The sequence below is a fragment of the Rissa tridactyla genome, chromosome 18, assembly GCF_028500815.1.
Source record: "Rissa tridactyla isolate bRisTri1 chromosome 18, bRisTri1.patW.cur.20221130, whole genome shotgun sequence".
Lineage (NCBI taxonomy): Eukaryota > Metazoa > Chordata > Aves > Charadriiformes > Laridae > Rissa > Rissa tridactyla.
In genome coordinates this window covers 4,662,555-4,679,862 of record NC_071483.1, presented here as the reverse complement: position 1 = coordinate 4,679,862, position 17,308 = coordinate 4,662,555, and the positions used below count along the sequence as shown (strand labels likewise).

General features: G+C 50.7%; 1 protein-coding gene across 1 annotated transcript in view; it reads left to right on the top strand.

Moving 5' to 3' along the window:
* WASF2 (WASP family member 2) overlaps positions 1–15,316 on the top strand; it is a 33,181-nt gene extending 17,865 nt beyond the window's left edge. The window contains exons 3-9 of the mRNA XM_054223648.1: positions 3,374–3,508; positions 4,024–4,177; positions 5,291–5,408; positions 6,548–6,678; positions 8,221–8,376; positions 10,144–10,664; positions 11,132–15,316. Coding sequence (XP_054079623.1) covers positions 3,374–3,508; positions 4,024–4,177; positions 5,291–5,408; positions 6,548–6,678; positions 8,221–8,376; positions 10,144–10,664; positions 11,132–11,289 — 1,373 coding nt within the window. The 3' untranslated portion in view covers positions 11,290–15,316. The remainder of the gene's footprint in view (positions 1–3,373; positions 3,509–4,023; positions 4,178–5,290; positions 5,409–6,547; positions 6,679–8,220; positions 8,377–10,143; positions 10,665–11,131) is intronic.
* Positions 15,317–17,308: the final 1,992 nt, after the last annotated feature.

Sequence of the window (17,308 nt, the reverse complement as noted above, 5' to 3'; positions counted from 1 at the left end):
CCAGTAGCCTTGTAAAGGCTGGAGGGAAAACGTGGGCCTACGTGCCATAGGAGAAAGGAAGAGTTAATTGTGGTCTCTCCGGGATGACTCCTTAGTCTGTTGAAATGCTCTGGATTCTGATTAGCCACCTCTGCCCTTGAAGCAAGACTTTGATAATCAAATTAATATATTGTTTAGCTTCCTCGTGGTGTCTGCAAGCGCTTCTGCTTGCTCTGCAAAGCAAGCCCCTTGTCTTCTGCCATGGCGTGAATGTGGCAGGGAAAGTTTGGGCGCAGTCCCTTTCCAGCAGTGAAAACCATGGCTGTCGCTAAAATCTGGGCCTGTGTTTGCTGCCAGTCAGTATGGCATTCTGTTGGGTTGCAGAAATGTCACTGCACAGGCAAGACCAGTCTCTCCGCTCGCGTTCAACTGGCCCTCGTTGTTCATTTGTTAGGTCTTGTAGCCAAGATGGTTGTGGAGTGTGGGCAAAATCCATCTCGTGCATGTGAAATGATGAGGAAGAAGGCAGTAAAGCTGCGCAAATCTCAGCTGCAGAGAAAGCTAATCCCAGTCCAAAGGCACGCGGCGGGTTAGTGTGACAGAGCCGTGGCAAGATCCTTCAGGTTTAGACCTCCTTTGCGCAGCTTGGATATTCCAAGCTTCTCTGCTTCTACCTCGTCAGAGAGAGGTGAAGCGCTGGAAGCCAAATTGCAGCCTGGTTTCTTTCTCGGGAAGGTACCCGGGGAGCTTTGCTGGGCGGCGTGGGGAGGGAGGTGCGTGCTGCTGGACCAATCGCAGGTACCTCCCGGAGAGCGCTGGAGGGAAAGCTCGGGAGAGGTGGCTCTTGCTGCCGTTTGCGTGCTTGTCTGCGCGAGAGGGCAGCGAGGCAGGTGGGGAGGAAACGCCGAGCCACCCTCTCTTCCCCGGGGTTAGCAGTATTTTAAATGAAGCACTATTTAGACTAACCGCTTACAGAACGCTCGCACCCAAATGACCAAAACTCCTGCCTTCTCCCCTCCTTTTCTCTCTCTTATTTCTGAAAAAGAATTGCGCTCCTTCCTCGTACGTTGACTATTACAGGAACGTAAAGCAGGTTCAGTAGGCTGTGACAGCCCTGTCAAGTGAATAATCAGCCATGCCTAGTGCACCACAGTCTCTATACAAAGATGCAAACATAAATCTTGTCAAACTTTCATATTCCAGTGAGTTTACCCTTCGTTACTATCACAGCTGGTAGCACTTTGTATAAGTCGACTGTGCGTTTCTGTGCGACTTTATAGAATCCACAAGCTAAAGATGGAAAGACCTATTAAATCATGCCGTCTGTCTTCCTGCCAGTGCATGACAAAGATAATTCTGATTGTAAGCTGCACTTCTGCAGTCAAAGTAACTAAACCAAAAAATTAATCTCTGCCTTACCCCAGCTGAAGATATACACGAAACACAGAAGAGCATGTGAGATGCTGGATGATAGCTCTGTACAGGTGCACTTACGTGGGCAAGGGGATACAGACCATCCCTTCTTCTCCCCCCAGGGTCAAGACCGATACATACAATGCTGTTCGTATGTTATTTTATGCTTCAAACATACCACTAAGCATTGCAAACCAAAAACTTTATTCTTTTTCCTTAGTGCTTGTTGCAGTTCCTTGTGAAATTCAGAAGTGATTTTCAGTTCTTGTTATTTGGTTTCTACTTTAACAATTATTTTCTTTTTTTTTTGAACTGTTGCTAGGAGGCGTTAAATTATCCCATAGATAAAGGTCCACTCTCTTTGGTCAAATAGGAGAGCTGGTCTTGTGCTGATGTCGAACAGGGAGAGTGCTTCACGAAACCTGGCTATAGCAAGAGCTACCTGGCCCTTAGGGCTCCAGAAATAAAATCCTTCACGTGAATTTGAGGAAAGCTGGTTGGGCTCGTTAATGGACCGTCTGTGGAGAATGTATTGCGTAGGAGAGTGGAAGGAGGAGGTCAGTTGAAGTTAACGTCCAGCGTTTGCTTCCTATAAACACTTCAAGCTGGCGTTGCCACCAAAAGGGGTGGAGGAGGTTGATTTTTAACCTGGCTGGTTCCCCGTGCTTGGCAGTGTAAGGAGAACTGCACGGGAATATGCACAAGTAGCTGATATGTCAGTTTAGATAGCTGAAAGTATTTGTGCAGCTGGGCTTTGGGGGATGCCCTCCCATTGCCTCGTGGAAGGGGCGCTTGTCTTTCTGCTGTGACTCATTGCAGGCAACCAGATTTTCCGAAAGTGCTGTTAAAGTTAGGCTTCCAACTGGTTATCCTTTCCTGAATGTCGGAGAGGATCTTTAGGAGTAACAGATTCCAGAACAAACTGTTGACCATATGATGATGCACTTCAAAACCAGACTGCTTATTGGGAGCAGCCTTCGACTCGACAGCCGTGGCTGGAAATGTTTCCCATCAGTGGGAACTCCATGGGCCTGTGTCTGCTGTCAGTGCCAAGTCTGCTCTGATCAGCCTTGTCCTCGGCGTGGTTTGGGCTCCCTGGCTTGGGTCATGCCTGAGAGCAGAACGAAAAGCCAGTACTTACTGTAAGTTCTTGGGTTTTCTCCCAGTCCTCCCATCTCTGTCTACCTGTGGCGATCTCTTGTTGCACGCGTAGATTTTAAACTCTTAAGGAGAGGAGACATCTTTTTGTTATGCTTCTAAGTGGCGCGGCGAGCTCCTGATCCAAGCCCCTAGGCGCTCTCATAGTCCAAACAATGGATGATGTTTGTTGTAGCAGCCCACTGGGCAATCCAAGCTGTTACCGAGAGAACATCCCTGTTTGAGAAGTTCCCCTTTGGTTTTGATTTAGAATAAACGTGAATGCATCAATTTTTCAGACACTGCCACCTGAAGGAACAAAAGGGTCAGTGCTTTCGTCTGCGGTTATAGCTCAGGCTTTAGGATCAAGGACTGGGTCTGCTCTCGAGTCCCAGAGTACTTTGAGCTTGTAAATATGTGCCAGTTACCCTGGAGGCAGGCCTGCTGGAGACTGGGAGCCTTTGAGATTCTCCAGAGCAATAAAAATCTAACTGTATTTCCTTGTCTAATAAACAGAACAGCAGAGAATCTTAAAGGACCTACAGACCCATGCAGATTCAGACCAGTATGGTGTTGTCAACCCTCCTCGCTTTGTTACTTTAGTAATGGCTTGAAAGTATGTCTCAGTTGTTTCTTTATTGCTTGAAGATCCCTTGAAACTGTCAGGTTTTGGTGGAACCAGAGCTTTTTTCTTCCTGGATGTTAAACTCAACCCTGACAAACTTGGAAAAAAAAGCCCGGTTTGTTCGTTCTTTCTTTCTTCATTCTTCAAGAAAACAAGCTGGGAGACTGAATATGGTCTGATGTGGCTCAGGAGGGTAATGTGGACACTTTAATATTCCAGGTAAATTTGCAGAAGACATATTTGGAGAGTTGTTTACTCAAGCCAACACCTTTGCCTCTCGGGTGAGCGTTCTAGTCGAGAGAGTTGACCGCTTGCAAGTCAAAGTCACTCAGCTGGATCCCAAAGAGGAAGAAGGTAATGGAGTGGAGCGCGGTCCTTGCAGACCAAGCACAGTAAAGATTCTCATTGAATCAGCGTGGTTGGTTCACAGCCATAAAATGAGCATGACGCTGCAATGGGTGTTGGAACGTTCTTCTCTTGGACTAAGAGGGACCGTTTCCTCCCCTCCTGAAAAAGCACCGTGGATACCCTTTCTGGCCGAGTCTAGGTTTGCTCGTTAGCAAGTCCCCATGTGGAAACTCGCTTTTCAGCGGTTTGATAGCGGTGCACTTCTTGAGTCTTGGTCGCAGGGGTTTGAAACCACATTGGCAACTCTCAAGAGAGCCGTGTCTATATAGCAGCGGATCTTGGCACGGCGTGATCTGAGATTTGCTGGGTTTCCCAAGAGATCTGTGGGAAAAGGAACCTGACCTTAAGAAGTGCTAAGCATGCCAAGAACTCCAACTGAAATCAGATGTTTGCTACTTGATCTTCAGTGTCGTTGGCCTGGGTCAAGCTGTTCTTCACTTGCTCTCTCCTCTTTCTTACAGTCTCCCTGCAAGGCATTAACACCAGGAAGGCCTTCAAAAGCTCCACTACTCAGGACCAGAAGCTCTTCGACAGAGATTCTCTCCCCGTGCCTGTCCTTGAAACCTATAGGACCTGCAATAATCCTCCACCTCTCAACATTCTCTCACCGTACAGGTATGGATGCGACACGACCTTGTCCCCTTGTTCCCTCACAGAGGAGGACCTCTTTCTCCCAACCCGCTGAGGAGGTCGTTTCCTATCCCGTGCTGTATTGAAGTAGCCGTTTCCAGTGGGAAATGGAGTTGCTAAACTGAGATCCACCAGGAAATCTCCATCTTCTGGATTACGTGAAACTTTGCTTTTGGGGCTGTACAAATGAGCGTAGCTAGAAAATTATATATTTGGTTACCTGCTGTCACTTTTGTTGACTGCCTTGGGGCAAGGCTTGGCTGGCACTGCATAAAGATGCTAGGTGTTGTGCAGATGATGCATTTTTCTTCTGCTTCTCTGTAGCCCTGTGGCTTCTTTCCAGAAAGCCGCAGTGCAAACTGCAGAGCATACATCTGTAAGTGGCTCTCACCCAGGTGGGTGCAGCAGACTCCTGTAGATCTGGAGATGCTTTCTGTGGCCTTCTGTGCCCGGTCTGAGACATCTGATGTGACCTAGACTGGCTGTGTAACCAGTTCTCCTGAGCAGTCCCGCTCTGATTTCATCTTGTTGGTAGTAGAAGTAAAGGGGGTCAGAATACAGAGAGTTAGCCCACATCCATAAATATCTTTTGAACAGGTAAAAAGTAATTACAGATAGCTGGAGGCAGCTGTCTTCTGCCAGACGCGGCTGCACTGCAAAGTAGGAGGAGAGTCGTGTGTGCGTGTGTGCTCACTCATGAGTTTCAAGGACGCTGCTGGTCTGATTTAGGGTTCCTGGGCTGCAGAAGGTTTTTTTTCCGCACCAAAAATACAACACAAACAAGTGGGAGTTGAAGTGAGAGACCTGCTTCTCTCTTGGTGGTTGTTCAGAGCAGTTCAGCTCTTCAGGTGCTGAGGAATGGAGAGTTTGTGAGAGGGCAAAAGCGAGGGCAAGTGGGAGAGTTGGGACACACGAGGCTGTGGGTCCGCTGCCTGTTCCGAAATGGAGGACAGAGGCGAGAGCAGCATGTTTGACCTTCTCTCTGCAGACTTTTAAACTGTCATCTGGCGTTGTGGCTTGTGTTTTCTTTGGGCTTCGAACAAATGCATGACTTCGTCCTTGTTTGTGTGGTTTTTTTTTCCCCCCTCCCTGTTCTAGGGATGATGGCAAAGAAGCGCTTAAATTCTACACAGATCCTTCATATTTCTTTGACCTTTGGAAAGAGAAAATGCTTCAGGACACCAAGGATATTATGAAAGAGAAGCGGAAACATAGGGTGAGGAAATGGGAGATCTCTGCCAACAGAGGCATGTCGGGGAAGAACAGGAGGTGGGAAGTGTTAATGAATCTCGGACTCCAAAGTTGCTATCCAAAAATTCAGGTTTGCTCTCTTAAACTCTTTAGGGATCAGTTCACTGAAGTTTTTATCTGGCTTACCTCATCCTCGTTAATTGAAAAAAGAAAACAAAGATACCCTTAGTCTGTTTTTTCCAAATGCCACTGTCTTGGTGTGGTTATAATGGCTTAATTTGTAGTCCTCAAACATAGCGCTGGTGCAGTCAGCAGGGGAGAAAGTTGTCTTGGAGTCTTTTTCTGCCCTTCTGATGTTCCATAGGGGTCTGTTCAGTGTTGAAGCAGTGCAAATCCCACTGCCCCGGCACCGCTGAGCGTTGAGTGCTGTAATAAATTCTACTGTGGAAGAATGAAGGAAGGAGAAAACGTCCCTTCACGAGTGCAAAACCAGGCCTTAATGTTAAATTAGGGGCAAGCGGGAGGCTTAACAAACCCAATTAAGCTGAAAATGCCAGGTAAAGGTCCTGGTTTGGTTGCTTGGGGATTTGGACCCATGTTTACCAACACTGAAACTTACACCGCGAAAGATTCAGTTTGAGTATACTTTATTTAGCGTTTGAGCAACTGGTGTATTAAATATCACAACACATAATGATTTTTCAGTCAAGATAACGAAGGAGAGAGTTCGGGCATGTCAGAATACAGAGAATGAGGCTAGTTAAAGCCCAGTTTGGGCAAGTGTCCGTATTGCACACCCAAAGCACTTAACACCGGCAAAGTGACGGTGAGATTTGGCAGGGGCTAAAAACTGAATCGATGTGGGGAAACTGAGCTTCTGGTCTGCCTTCAAGGTGGTCGTGCCAGGGAGTAACGATGGCATCGTGTCTGGGCTGCACTGGGGAAATCTGATGTTGCCTGTCTCTTTCTTTTTATGCTATCTGTGCCCCGACTTCTTCGTATGGGAGATCTTTGGAGCTTGCAGCAATTGGAAAAATAAATTAAAAACCCTGGCCCTCTTTGAGAACGTATCTTCTTGAAACTGCTACAGGGCTGTCCTGTCCCTCCCTATTCCCAGTGAGTTTAAAGCAAAATAAGGTTTCTGTTTGATTCCTCCTCCCTTAGAAAGAGAAAAAGGAGAATCCGAACCGAGGAAACGTGAATCCGCGGAAAATCAAGACCCGGAAAGAAGAGTGGGAGAAGCTGAAAATGGGACAAGAATTTGTTGAGTCAAAGGACAAACACGGTCCTGCTGGGTAAGCAAGTCTGGGGCTCTGCTCGGCTCCCCAGCGAGGGGGAGCGGGCGGGCGTTGTTGATTATAATGCAGTTCACCGTGCTCTGCAGCTTCTCCAGATCCGCTGCACAGCGCCGATCGATACTGCCACTAATCAGATTCTCCAAAGTAAATCCGTCTGCTGATTTAAAATTTGCTAAATAAATCAGGGAGCTGCACGGTTTGAACGAGGTGGCAGGAACAGCTTCGGTAGCGAGTCTGCTCTCGGCTGCCTGTCTTTGTGGGCACAGGAGTGTTCAGAGCTTCGGCTCCCTACCCCATCGCGATGCCCTTCCCATCGTACCCAGCCTCTGGGCCTTCCGCTGAGGAGCAGGGTGGCATCGCGGTGGTATTGTGCCATTGCTTTTGTTACATTTCACAAATGGCTCTTCATACCCGAAAGTTGAAGCGGGGGCTGTCCCTGTCCAAGTATTTCAAGCTAGAGATCTCTCTTTAGCGCTTCTGGTTTGGGAATTCATTTAACTTTTGACACCAGCAAGGCTGGAAGCGGACCGAACTCCCCACAATGCACTGCTCGCTCGCTCCTTGCAGCTTCCTTTCATATAAGAAAAATCTCTCTTTAAATCACACTCTCCGGCTAAAAATAAAACTTGCTTTTAGTTTAATAGGAGAACGGGTTTGGTTTCTAGCAGAGGAATCGAGCGGCACAACAGCACCCTTTCCTTGCTCCTCTGATTTCTCGTGTAAGCGTGTTCATGCCTTTGAATTCAGTGGAGGTCCAGAGTCCCCCAAGAACGGGGTGGTTCTACCACCCCACAGTGAAATGAGCTCATTGAAAGTTGATTGGGAGAGTGGGCTCTTCCTTCAGTGCTATTTCAGCTCTGGATACTTGCTTTTAATGGCATCGCTGTTTCTTGGGTTCTTCTCGATGTTCTGTTCTCAAGCTTATTTTTTGGCATCTTTGAGTACCTCTTCTCTTTTGCTGCTGCTGACACCCAATGTAATTGGGAGTCCTTCACGTCCAAATGGGCCAAAACACACTCTTATAAATGTGGTTGGGGTTTTTTTTTTCTCTAAGAAACATATTTTGGTGTTTTCTTATTCACTAAAATAGATACTCGTACTGTTCTGCTGTGTGGTAGCAATAAACAAACATTGGGAGCATCTGGGCAAATTCTAGCCAAAGAATTAGGCAGAGCAAAGCAGTACAGCTGTACCTGCTTCTTCATATGGGATGCTTTGAGAAAGAGAGACTTTTTTTTCTTAAATGTTGCTTTAGGGTTTTGTTTTGTGTATCCTGTTGTGGTGGTTGATGAGGTCCCACCTGAAGGCGGGTCCCACTGTGCTGGGCAAAGCCATTCCTGCTAGAAAAACCTCATTTCTAAATCCCGCAGGTTGATCCATCCACTGGGTTAATATTGCTGGCGTTCGGTGGTTGAACTGCTGCACGGTTGTTTGTTGTAACCCTTCCAGGAGGCAAAGCTCCTGTGGGTGAGGGGATAAATGAGCTTTAGACATCGCTTTGAACTCTTTAAATAAATGGCTTGTCTTGCTTTCCTGCAGGTACCCCTCTAACATGGTGTATCAGAACGGCAGCATCGGTTCAAACGAAAGCATGGACGTGAACTGCTACCCGCCACCGCCGCAGACTGACTCTATTGTGCCACCACCTCCTTCATTCCCAGATGACAGCCTGCCTCCACCCCCGGTGGAATTTAGGTAAGCCTACGGGATCCCTTCTGTCACCAAGGAGTAGTAGGTGGTGTAAAAGGATGACATGAGACAGGCTGAGATAGTTCAGCAGAACTTCCTAACGGGTGTTGTATGGGAATCAGAATGCTCCTGTCTGGAGGGGAAGTGCAACTGCAGGCAGGGACAGAGGCACAGGCAGCACAGCTCTCCGGAAATCCCAGCCACCGGCGTTGTTCCCGTGTGGAACAGGAGAATGGGCTTGGGCGAGAACTAGAGCAGACTTATTTCCCTTTTTCTAGAAGAGTGGGGTCCTAATTAATGATCTGGCTCCGACGCAGTTGTTCCAGAGCATGTACCTTCCTGATAGAAGTGGTTCTTTGCACAGCTCTTTTGCCTGTGTTTTTTGTCGCCATTTGCCCTGGGATCTTCGACAAATGCACAACGTGGGCGCTGAAGATGTAGATGTAGTTAAATTTAAAGGACTTGAGCACGCCAGCTGACTTCTTCCCAGAGACTTCAGTGCAAGTTCAGGGCAGCTGCTTTGTATCAGATGAAATGGTGACTTCCAGTCACCCCTGGAGATGAGAGTTATGGTCCAGCAGTGGCTCAAGACATAAAAGGTGAAACAAAAGAGTAGCTTCTTTTTTTTTTAAAGGCAGTAAAACAGAGTCAAGAGTAACAGGAGGAAGTACGTCTGATAGACAGGACTGCGTTAGCTTGTCTCCATCTTATCCAAAGGCAGCAATGCTGCAGAAAAGGCTCTTCTGATGTGTCAGAGAGACCAAGCACTCCACTCTGCAGCATGTTCCTCTAGGGCAGAGCAGAAACGAGCTTTCAGATGGAGCTTATGCAGCCTTACGCGGTTGCTTAGATCTCTGCCTAGCCACAGAGATCCCCCCCTCTCTGGTTTTGTTTTGGTGGTTGTTTTTAAAGAACCCTGGGAGCTAGGTTTGATCTCCAGTAGTCTGTCTTGGATCAGCACTGTTAAAAAATGCGATGTTTTTGTGGCAAGTGTAACTTATTTTTCTGTCTTACCATGGAAGGAGGCGTCAGTTTAGGACTTCTCTTACACGTGCATAAGGTATTACGGTATCTTATGGGCAGTAGTGTTTTCTGGTATAAACCCAGCTTCCATAAATGGGAGATTTGGTCACTCCTGAATCGGTGCTTTCCTTAAAAGCACGTTGGGTTTCCGTGTCTTCCTCTTCACTCCCCACGGCGAGCTATGAGACATGGCTGCCACACTCCAGCTCCGAGCCGTGGAATCCGGTGAAGAGATCTGTTCCTAGCAGGTGTTCAGAGCATATGCTTTCCTGGCACACCCACCAGTCCTTGTGCGATTTGTCATGGTAGACGTCCCTGCGTGGCGTGTCACAAGCCTGACCTCAGCGTGGAGGGGTAGTGGCTTGCGTTGCTGCAGGAGCTCTTAAGCCAGGAGGCTGCTCTGAGCTCAGACGTGACGCCTGGCCTCTGGTGGAGAGGTGAGATGGCTCATGTTCTTGTCAGCCCGGGAGATGGGGCGGGTGATAGCGTTTCTGCCAGTCCCCAGAAGCTTTCCGTTGTTCTGGTGGTGTAGGCCAAAAGAAACACTGCGAGGGAACTAAAACCGAGGAGTGAGCTCTCATGGAAACACCAGTTAAAGCTGGAACTTAGATTTTTATTTTTTTTTTTTTTTTTCCGTCTGGGCTGCAACAAACACACATGATTTGCGTTAACATTGAGACTGTACAGTCTAATGTGGCCTCACAGCTAATAGCTTTATTTCTCTCACTCTCTCTCGTTCTCTTGCAACAGCTATCCTGTAGACAACCAAAGAGGTTCTGGTTCTGGAGGGACCAAACGATCCAGCCTGGTTAGCCCGAGTCACCCGCCACCAGCTCCTCCGATCGGATCCCCCTCAGCAGCCAGGCCGGGCTTTGCTCCCCCTCCGGCACCACCTCCACCACCACCACTGATGGGAAACACTCCCCCTCCACCCCCTCCCATGGGCTTCCCGTCCCCAGGAACCCCACCACCACCCTCGCCCCCTTCTTTCCCTCCTCACCCCGAGTTTGCTGCCCCGCCGCCGCCGCCGCCCCCTCCAGCAGTCGAATATGCCAGCGTGCTCCCACCTCCGCTGCCGCAGCCGGGCAGTGGGAGCGCGCCGCCTCCCCCTCCACCACCACCGCCTCCTGGCCCACCGCCTCTGTCTTCCAGTGGCCTGGATGGTCCCCCGCCACCTCCTCCACCCTCAGACACCTCCTCCTCCAAGCCCAAGTCATCCTTGCCTGCGGTTAGCGATGCCAGGAGTGATCTGCTTTCAGCTATTCGTCAAGGTAAGATTTTCTTTCGATTCCAACCTTCTCCTTTTCCGCTGGAAAAAAACCCCACGGTATCCAAGTGCGAGCACTTGGGAGCCGTCTCATGAGCAGTGGTGTGACTGCCTCGCCACTTGAGACCTGTCCCTTGCGGTCCCTCCTTGTCTGCCCACCCTGATGACAACCTCGCTAGGTTTTATGCCCCCACCTGCGCCTTTGGAGTGCTGGATTTGGTGTGGTCCAAGTTTGCGAGTGGTTTAACCCCTCAGAGGAGCAGGGAAATGATCCGCTTCCCATTCCTGCTGCCCACCCAGCCTGTCTTGGCTGTCATTCACCACCAGTGTTATCCCACAGCGTGTCCAATACTCTCTGGCAGAGGACAGGCTGCCTTGCTCGGAGGATTGTGTCAAAGGGATGGCTGCTTTGGAGATCTCAGTGTGACCAAAGCCTTTGCATGATCCCCTCCGTTGCCTTCTTCCCAACAGGCTTCCAGCTCCGCAAGGTGGAGGAGCAGCGGGAACAGGAGAAGCGGGACGTTGTGGGCAATGATGTGGCAACCATCCTGTCGCGCCGCATCGCTGTGGAGTACAGCGACTCTGAGGACGACTCTTCGGAGTTCGATGAGGACGAATGGTCGGATTAACCATGGTCCCGTCCCCTTCCTCCCTTTCTCTCCTGGGTTAACATCATCTTAAAGAATCAGGTGGCCAAATCTTCCACCACTTCCTTTTTCATCCCGTAACCAAAGATGTGCCAAGGGTTTTCAGACAACCAGCAGCATATCTCCCCTCTCCCTCCCCCTCCGGCTTTGGCAGGACTTCGTGCTCTGCCTCTCCAAAAGGTCTCCTCACGGACACTGAGGATGCGGTGTCGGGATTTAGCTGGAGGGGGTGTAATGGTTGCTTATTTAAAAGAGAGCTAAACCTCCAGATTCTCGATGCCACCAGGCAGAGCACATATAAAGCCTCCATCCTGAGGGATTTTTAAAGTAAAGATGGATGATCCTGTTGCGGCCGCGTGGCCTTTTAGATGAAGGACATTTTCAGCTAGTTTTCTCATTGCAACAGCAGACAGTTGATCTGATGGCTCTTCCTTTCCAGTGAATACTGGCAGTGCTGCAAGAAAATGGGCTTTAAATGTCTGTTCTCTGCTGCATCCCACTGTCAAATAATCGGTTTTTGGCAATAGTGCACAATTCTTTCCCCTCTGACCCCCTAGTATTATTTCCAGACCTACCCTGCGTGGGGTGCGCTTCCTGGCTCTAGGGCTGTGGGAATGCGTTGGGTGCAATGTGAGGAGGGACTTTTTTTAATTTTATCTGAAAAAGCTGCCTTTTACCTTCCTCAAATCTCCCGGACTTTTTTTCGCCCGGTCTGCCGAAGGAGATTTGCCCAAAGGGATGCAAAACCGGGGCAGAATGTTATTGGGGCTTCCCGCTCTTGGGAGAGCAGAGCCGCTGCCCCGCTGAGACCCAGCTGCCTGGGCAGCGGTGAAACTCCGCTGCGCCAATTTCTCCAATTCGCTGAGAATGTGCTTTTTTAAAAAAAAAAAAAAAAAAAAAAGTGCCCAGAGTGGGGAGATGGTGCGTGGGGAAGGGTTCTCTGAACACCAGGCACTTTGGTGATCTTTGGCCTGTCCAGGACGATGCCGTGGTCAGTTTGGAGAGGCGCTTTTTCTAGCGGGGTGACCATACTTTTTCCACGGGGACTTGAGCAGCAGAAAACGCTGGTATTACCTTTGCTTCCTCCTCCCTTCCGCCGAAAGAGGGGAGTTTGCGTGCCTAAAAACATCTAGTGTGTGAACGGAGTAGCCCGTCAGCTACGTCAGACCTAACCTACGTTGTTTCCCCTAATTTTATTATTATAATTCATTAGTTAATTTTAAGGAAACGTTTCTTCTCCTCACTAACCCTAGGAGTTCCCAGGCCGCTCACTACAGATACAGTACTGGCAGGGGGAGAAAATGGCAAACTTGAACTAGCTGACTTAGGTTTTATGGCTGTTTTATATTACCTTACATAGAATATAAGCGTATCTTGGAAATCCAGAAGCAAATACCCCCCAATGCTACGAACCTGTATTTTAATTTGGACGTGACTCTCTCGGGGTCACGCAAGAAAACGATTCCAAAGCTTTTTGGAGATCGTGGGTCCAGCTGTCGTGGGGTGGGACCGGCTTCGTGTCCCATTAAGACCAACTCTCCAACCTCTTTGCCTTTCCTATTGTAAAGTATTTTGCCAGCCTGTGCCTGTTCTTCCTTCCCTGCCTTGCCTCCGTTCGTGCTGTTGCTGATACCTGGAACGCCAGGCCCAGCCCAAGGCTGCCACGTTGCTGAAAATCCATCTCGGGGTTTGATTGATGGCTTCGGTTTGTGCCATTGAGTTCTTACCGATTTGGGGGGGGTGTGTGTGTGTGTGGTGTGTGCTTGCGCATTTTTAATCTTTGACAGAGCAGATAAGGGCTTGGAAGACGGGCTTTTCTGGGGTACGGATCAAGCCGAGATCCAGCGCGACCCTGAGCACAATCGGGAGAGATTTACCGGGCTGCTGCACCATCAGATTTTTGTCTGCAAATCGGCTGCTAGGCAGGATGCGAAGGGCGTAGACGGTGAGGCATCCCAATGGGCCGGGAACATCTGAGCAGCGCTAATTCCAGGCTCTGGAAGAGGGAACGAACCCCTCGAGTGCCAGCGAGAGCCATCGTGCAGTGGAGGGACTTGGAAATGCAAAGTGATTGTTGCTGCGAGCTGGGTGAGGGGGGGTTAGAGGAGAAGGACTGCCTCTTGTTTTTCTGCTCTTTCTGTAAGCATCCTCCTCTGGCTTCTCTCGGAGACAGGTTCCCGGGGAAAACGGACCTTTAAGCTAACCCGGCCTGACAGCATTATCACACAGGGAAACGAGGAGCTCGCAAATGCCAAACCTGGGTTAATTTTAAATTGCCTTAATGAGACTTGGCCCCTGCTGGGGGAAAAGGGGAGCCGTGTATTCCTGTCGGGTGAAATAGAGAAAAGTGCCATATTCTCCGCGCCCCAGATGGATGGTCTGTCAGGCAGGGCCCTGCCTCGGGGCGTTGGGGACAGCCTTGCCCCACGCGCCGCCTGTTGCACAAGGGATGCTTGTGTGGGCGATGCGGCATGGCCGCGGGTGGAGTCGGCTCCTCCGGCTGCCTCGCCTGCTCGCCGGGCCCTCCTGGCAAGCGGCAGGGACGCTGCTTTGTCCCTGCAAGCCTGCTGGAACCACCCTCTGCTTTCCAACTCCCGTGCCGAGGTGAGAATCGAAACTGCTGGATCCTAAACAGAAGGGTTGCGGGACAGGTAGGGAAGGTTTGGTTGCGTCGTTTTTCTTAAAATCTCCTTTTAGATGAGCTCAGCGCGGAGATCCCTGAGAAACGACTGGCGTAAAGCGACCGTCTTTGAGTATCGTTGCAAAATCGCAGAGCGCTGGGCCACCAAGTAGGCTTAATATTTCTCTAAACCAGTAGGGGAAGAGGAGAGGTGCCAAAAACAACCTTTGCAAGACAGAGCAGCTGTGCTGAAGCTTCAGAGCCGCTGCCCAGCGTGGACCGAGGGTCTGTGCCGGATTCCCCTGCCATCTTTGTCATTTGATGTTAACTTACTCCTTCCTCCCCTTTCCCCCCCCTCCACCCCCCGCGTAAGGCTGGGTTGAACGGCCCGGCGGGCGAACCTCAAGCATTTCACAAAGCCAAAAGCGAAATGTTGGCAGCTGGGGTCCTCCCCGTCTTTCCATTTCAGCCCGATCCCTGTCCGTATGGAGCCGCGGCGGCCCGTTTCTCCCATCCTGGGAGCCGTTCTCTCGGGGCGGGCTCGCTCCTTCCCCGCACACGGCGAGTTTGGGCAGGCCGCCGTGCTCCTGGTTAAACATTCTCCCGGTGTCCTCGCCCGCAGTGCTTGGCTGCTGCTCCCGGCAGCTTTTTTCCCCCTCCCTGCCGCCCCCCTCGCAGGGAAAAGGAAAAAAAAAAAAAAAAAACAAAAAAACAAACCCTCAGTCCCGGCTCCCCGGGCTCAGCCTGGAGCCGCAGCCGGTGACCTTCACCGCTTTCTCCTCTCCTTATCAGACCCAAAGCACCAGACCAGATTGAGGGAAGGGGGCTCTCGGAGGTCCCAGATGGCCGAGAAACTGTGCGGAGTGCCGTTTCAGGGAAAGGAGAGATAGAGATAGATATATATATATTTTTTTTTTTTTTTCCAATCCATGAACTTATTTAACGTGCCTCTTCCGAAAGTACCTGCCGCGATGGGCAGATGCGGCTCCCCCCCTCCCTTCCCCAGGTCAGGTTTCGTTGCTGTTGGATTTCGGGGGGCGGCGGGGGGGGGGGTGCGTGTGTGCGTGCGCGCTTTCTTCTTTTCTTTTTAAAACAAAGCCTTGAAGTGGGGAAGCGGATCCGATGTTTTTATTACTGTATTAACATTCATTTTAATTCATTTCAGAAACTAACCCATTTTTCTTCTTGATTAGAATGTCATAGAATTAGACAAGCTGTAACCCTCCTGAAGTGCCTTATTTTTCCTACATGGTATAAATATATTTATAAGAGTAATTATTCTACTCGCATCTTAGGGGTTTATCGCTGAGCAGAAGATGTTGGTGGGAGGAGAGATGGGAATTGCCCTCGCAGGACCCAGGGCGATGTTTGAGGGATACTCTCAGGGTGCCGCGGTTGGAGGGTGGGTGGGTGGGTGGGTGGGGGTGTGCGTGGAGGGGGTGGCGTTGCTTCAGACCAAAGGAGTTTCAGCAGTGAAACTCTGCTTAGAAAACAAAAACAAAACAAAAAAAACCAACAAGAACAACAAAAACCACAACCAAAACCAAACCCAACCTCAGGAGCGAAATACTGTAGATTTGTTTGGTTTTCTTACCCCTGCAAGATGATGGCGGGGCTCTGCTCCCCCCCCCCGCCCCGGCATGGGGGGAGGCAGCGGGTTAAAGCCGCCGCGGGAGCCGAGCGCGGGCCGTGTCCCACCCGGAGCCTCCCGGCGCTGCCTCCTGCTCCCCGCCGGTACCCTCTGTCTCTGCTTCTCCCCGTCGGCTGCTGCCTAAGCCAGCCTTTCCTGCTGCTTTTATTTTATTTTATATATATTTTTTTTTTTTTTTTATAATCAGCTCAGTAACCCCTGGTTGAAGATCCCTATTGCGAATGATTTTGTAATTTACATGTTTAAAAAAAAAAAAAAAGAGATGATAATTTTTTTTTTTTTTTTGATCCGTTTTTAAAACTTGTCAACTTGATAAAAACCTTTCTATCCGACGGGTGCCTGCGTGTGTTACTCCGGGCGCGTGTGCGGGAGCTGCGGTGTGTGGCCCCGTAGCACCTGGGAAATGGCTGGTTGGGGGCAGAGGGGTGGCTGTTGACCCCTCGGTGGGGTGGGGGGACTTCTCCTGCCCCGGGGGGCACAGGGAGGTGCTGGGCCACCCTCTCCGTCGTCCCCCCGAGTGTCCCGTAGCGCGTCCCGCAGGGCTGTGATTTGGGGAGCCCGGCTGCCTTCGGCGTTTCGTGGAGGGGCTGCGTCCCCTCCCCGGGAGCCCGGGCAGAGAGAGGGTCCCAAGCTCCGCTGCAAACGCCCTCGGCCTCTTCCAGTCCCCAAAGGCAGCCCTGCCGAGGCGGGGAGAGGATTATCCAGGGTGGGGAGAGGAGCCAAGGAAGCGGGATCCAAGAGGAGCTCCCAGCCTCCCGCCTGTGCTCCCTGCCATACAAAATGAGCCCGGGCTCCATCTTGCCGGAGCGGAGCCGCTGCAGCTGGGGCTGCCGGGGGGGCTCTTGCTGCTGCTTTGCTTTGCTTTGCTTTTTTTTTCTTTTTCTTTTTCTTTTTTTTTTTTTTTTTTTTTCCCCGCCTCCATTTCAGCTGCTCAAGGTCCCTTCTGCACTTCATCCGCCACCGTGGCTCCTGGCCCTGGTTTTCAGGTGCCTTGTCCGGGTTCGGTGCCTGAGCCTGTTGTGTGGATTTTTTGGGTTGGGTTTTTTTGGTTTTGTTTTTTTTTTTTTTTCTCGCCGGTCGGTGGAGAGCAACAAAAGGATCCGTCCCCGTTGCTCCTCGTCCCTGCTTTTACCCTCAGCTTCCCTCTGCCAAATTCCCTTGGCTTCTCGGAGACACCCGTGCGCTCGTTCTGCAGCGCTGTGCCTTTCTTGGCTGACAATAGTCCCTGGCTGCAAAACCTCATTAGATTAATTGGCCTTGCCAGCTTCTGAACAAGCAAGCCCTTTAGTCGTGCTGGGGCGCGGAGGGCAGGGGAAGGAGGGATCTCTTGGGCTTCCACCCTCCCTGCTGCTGCGTGTCCTGGCTCCATCTCGAAGCCGGGAAGGAGCGGCCGGAGCTCCGGCTCCCTTCTCTGGATGGGAGCGGTGGTGGCCATTGGTGACGCTGCTTTTTTTGGGGTCCACGCTAACACGCAGCCTTCGCTTTTGGGCCACCAACCCTTAAAAGTCATCCTTGGGGTGCGTAGCAGTGGGTGTCGTGCTGGTTTACCCCCGCTAAAAGCCAAATGGGGGAATTTTGGTGCCGTTTGCCTGCAGCGAGGAGCTCGCAGGCTTCGCCCTCCACCTCCACCACCGACCCATGGAGCCGGGGGCGAGCTCTGGAGCCGGAGGAGAAGCCCAACAGCGAGGCCAAAAGCGTGTGCCACTGCTTTCGGAGCCCGAGCCCTTTCC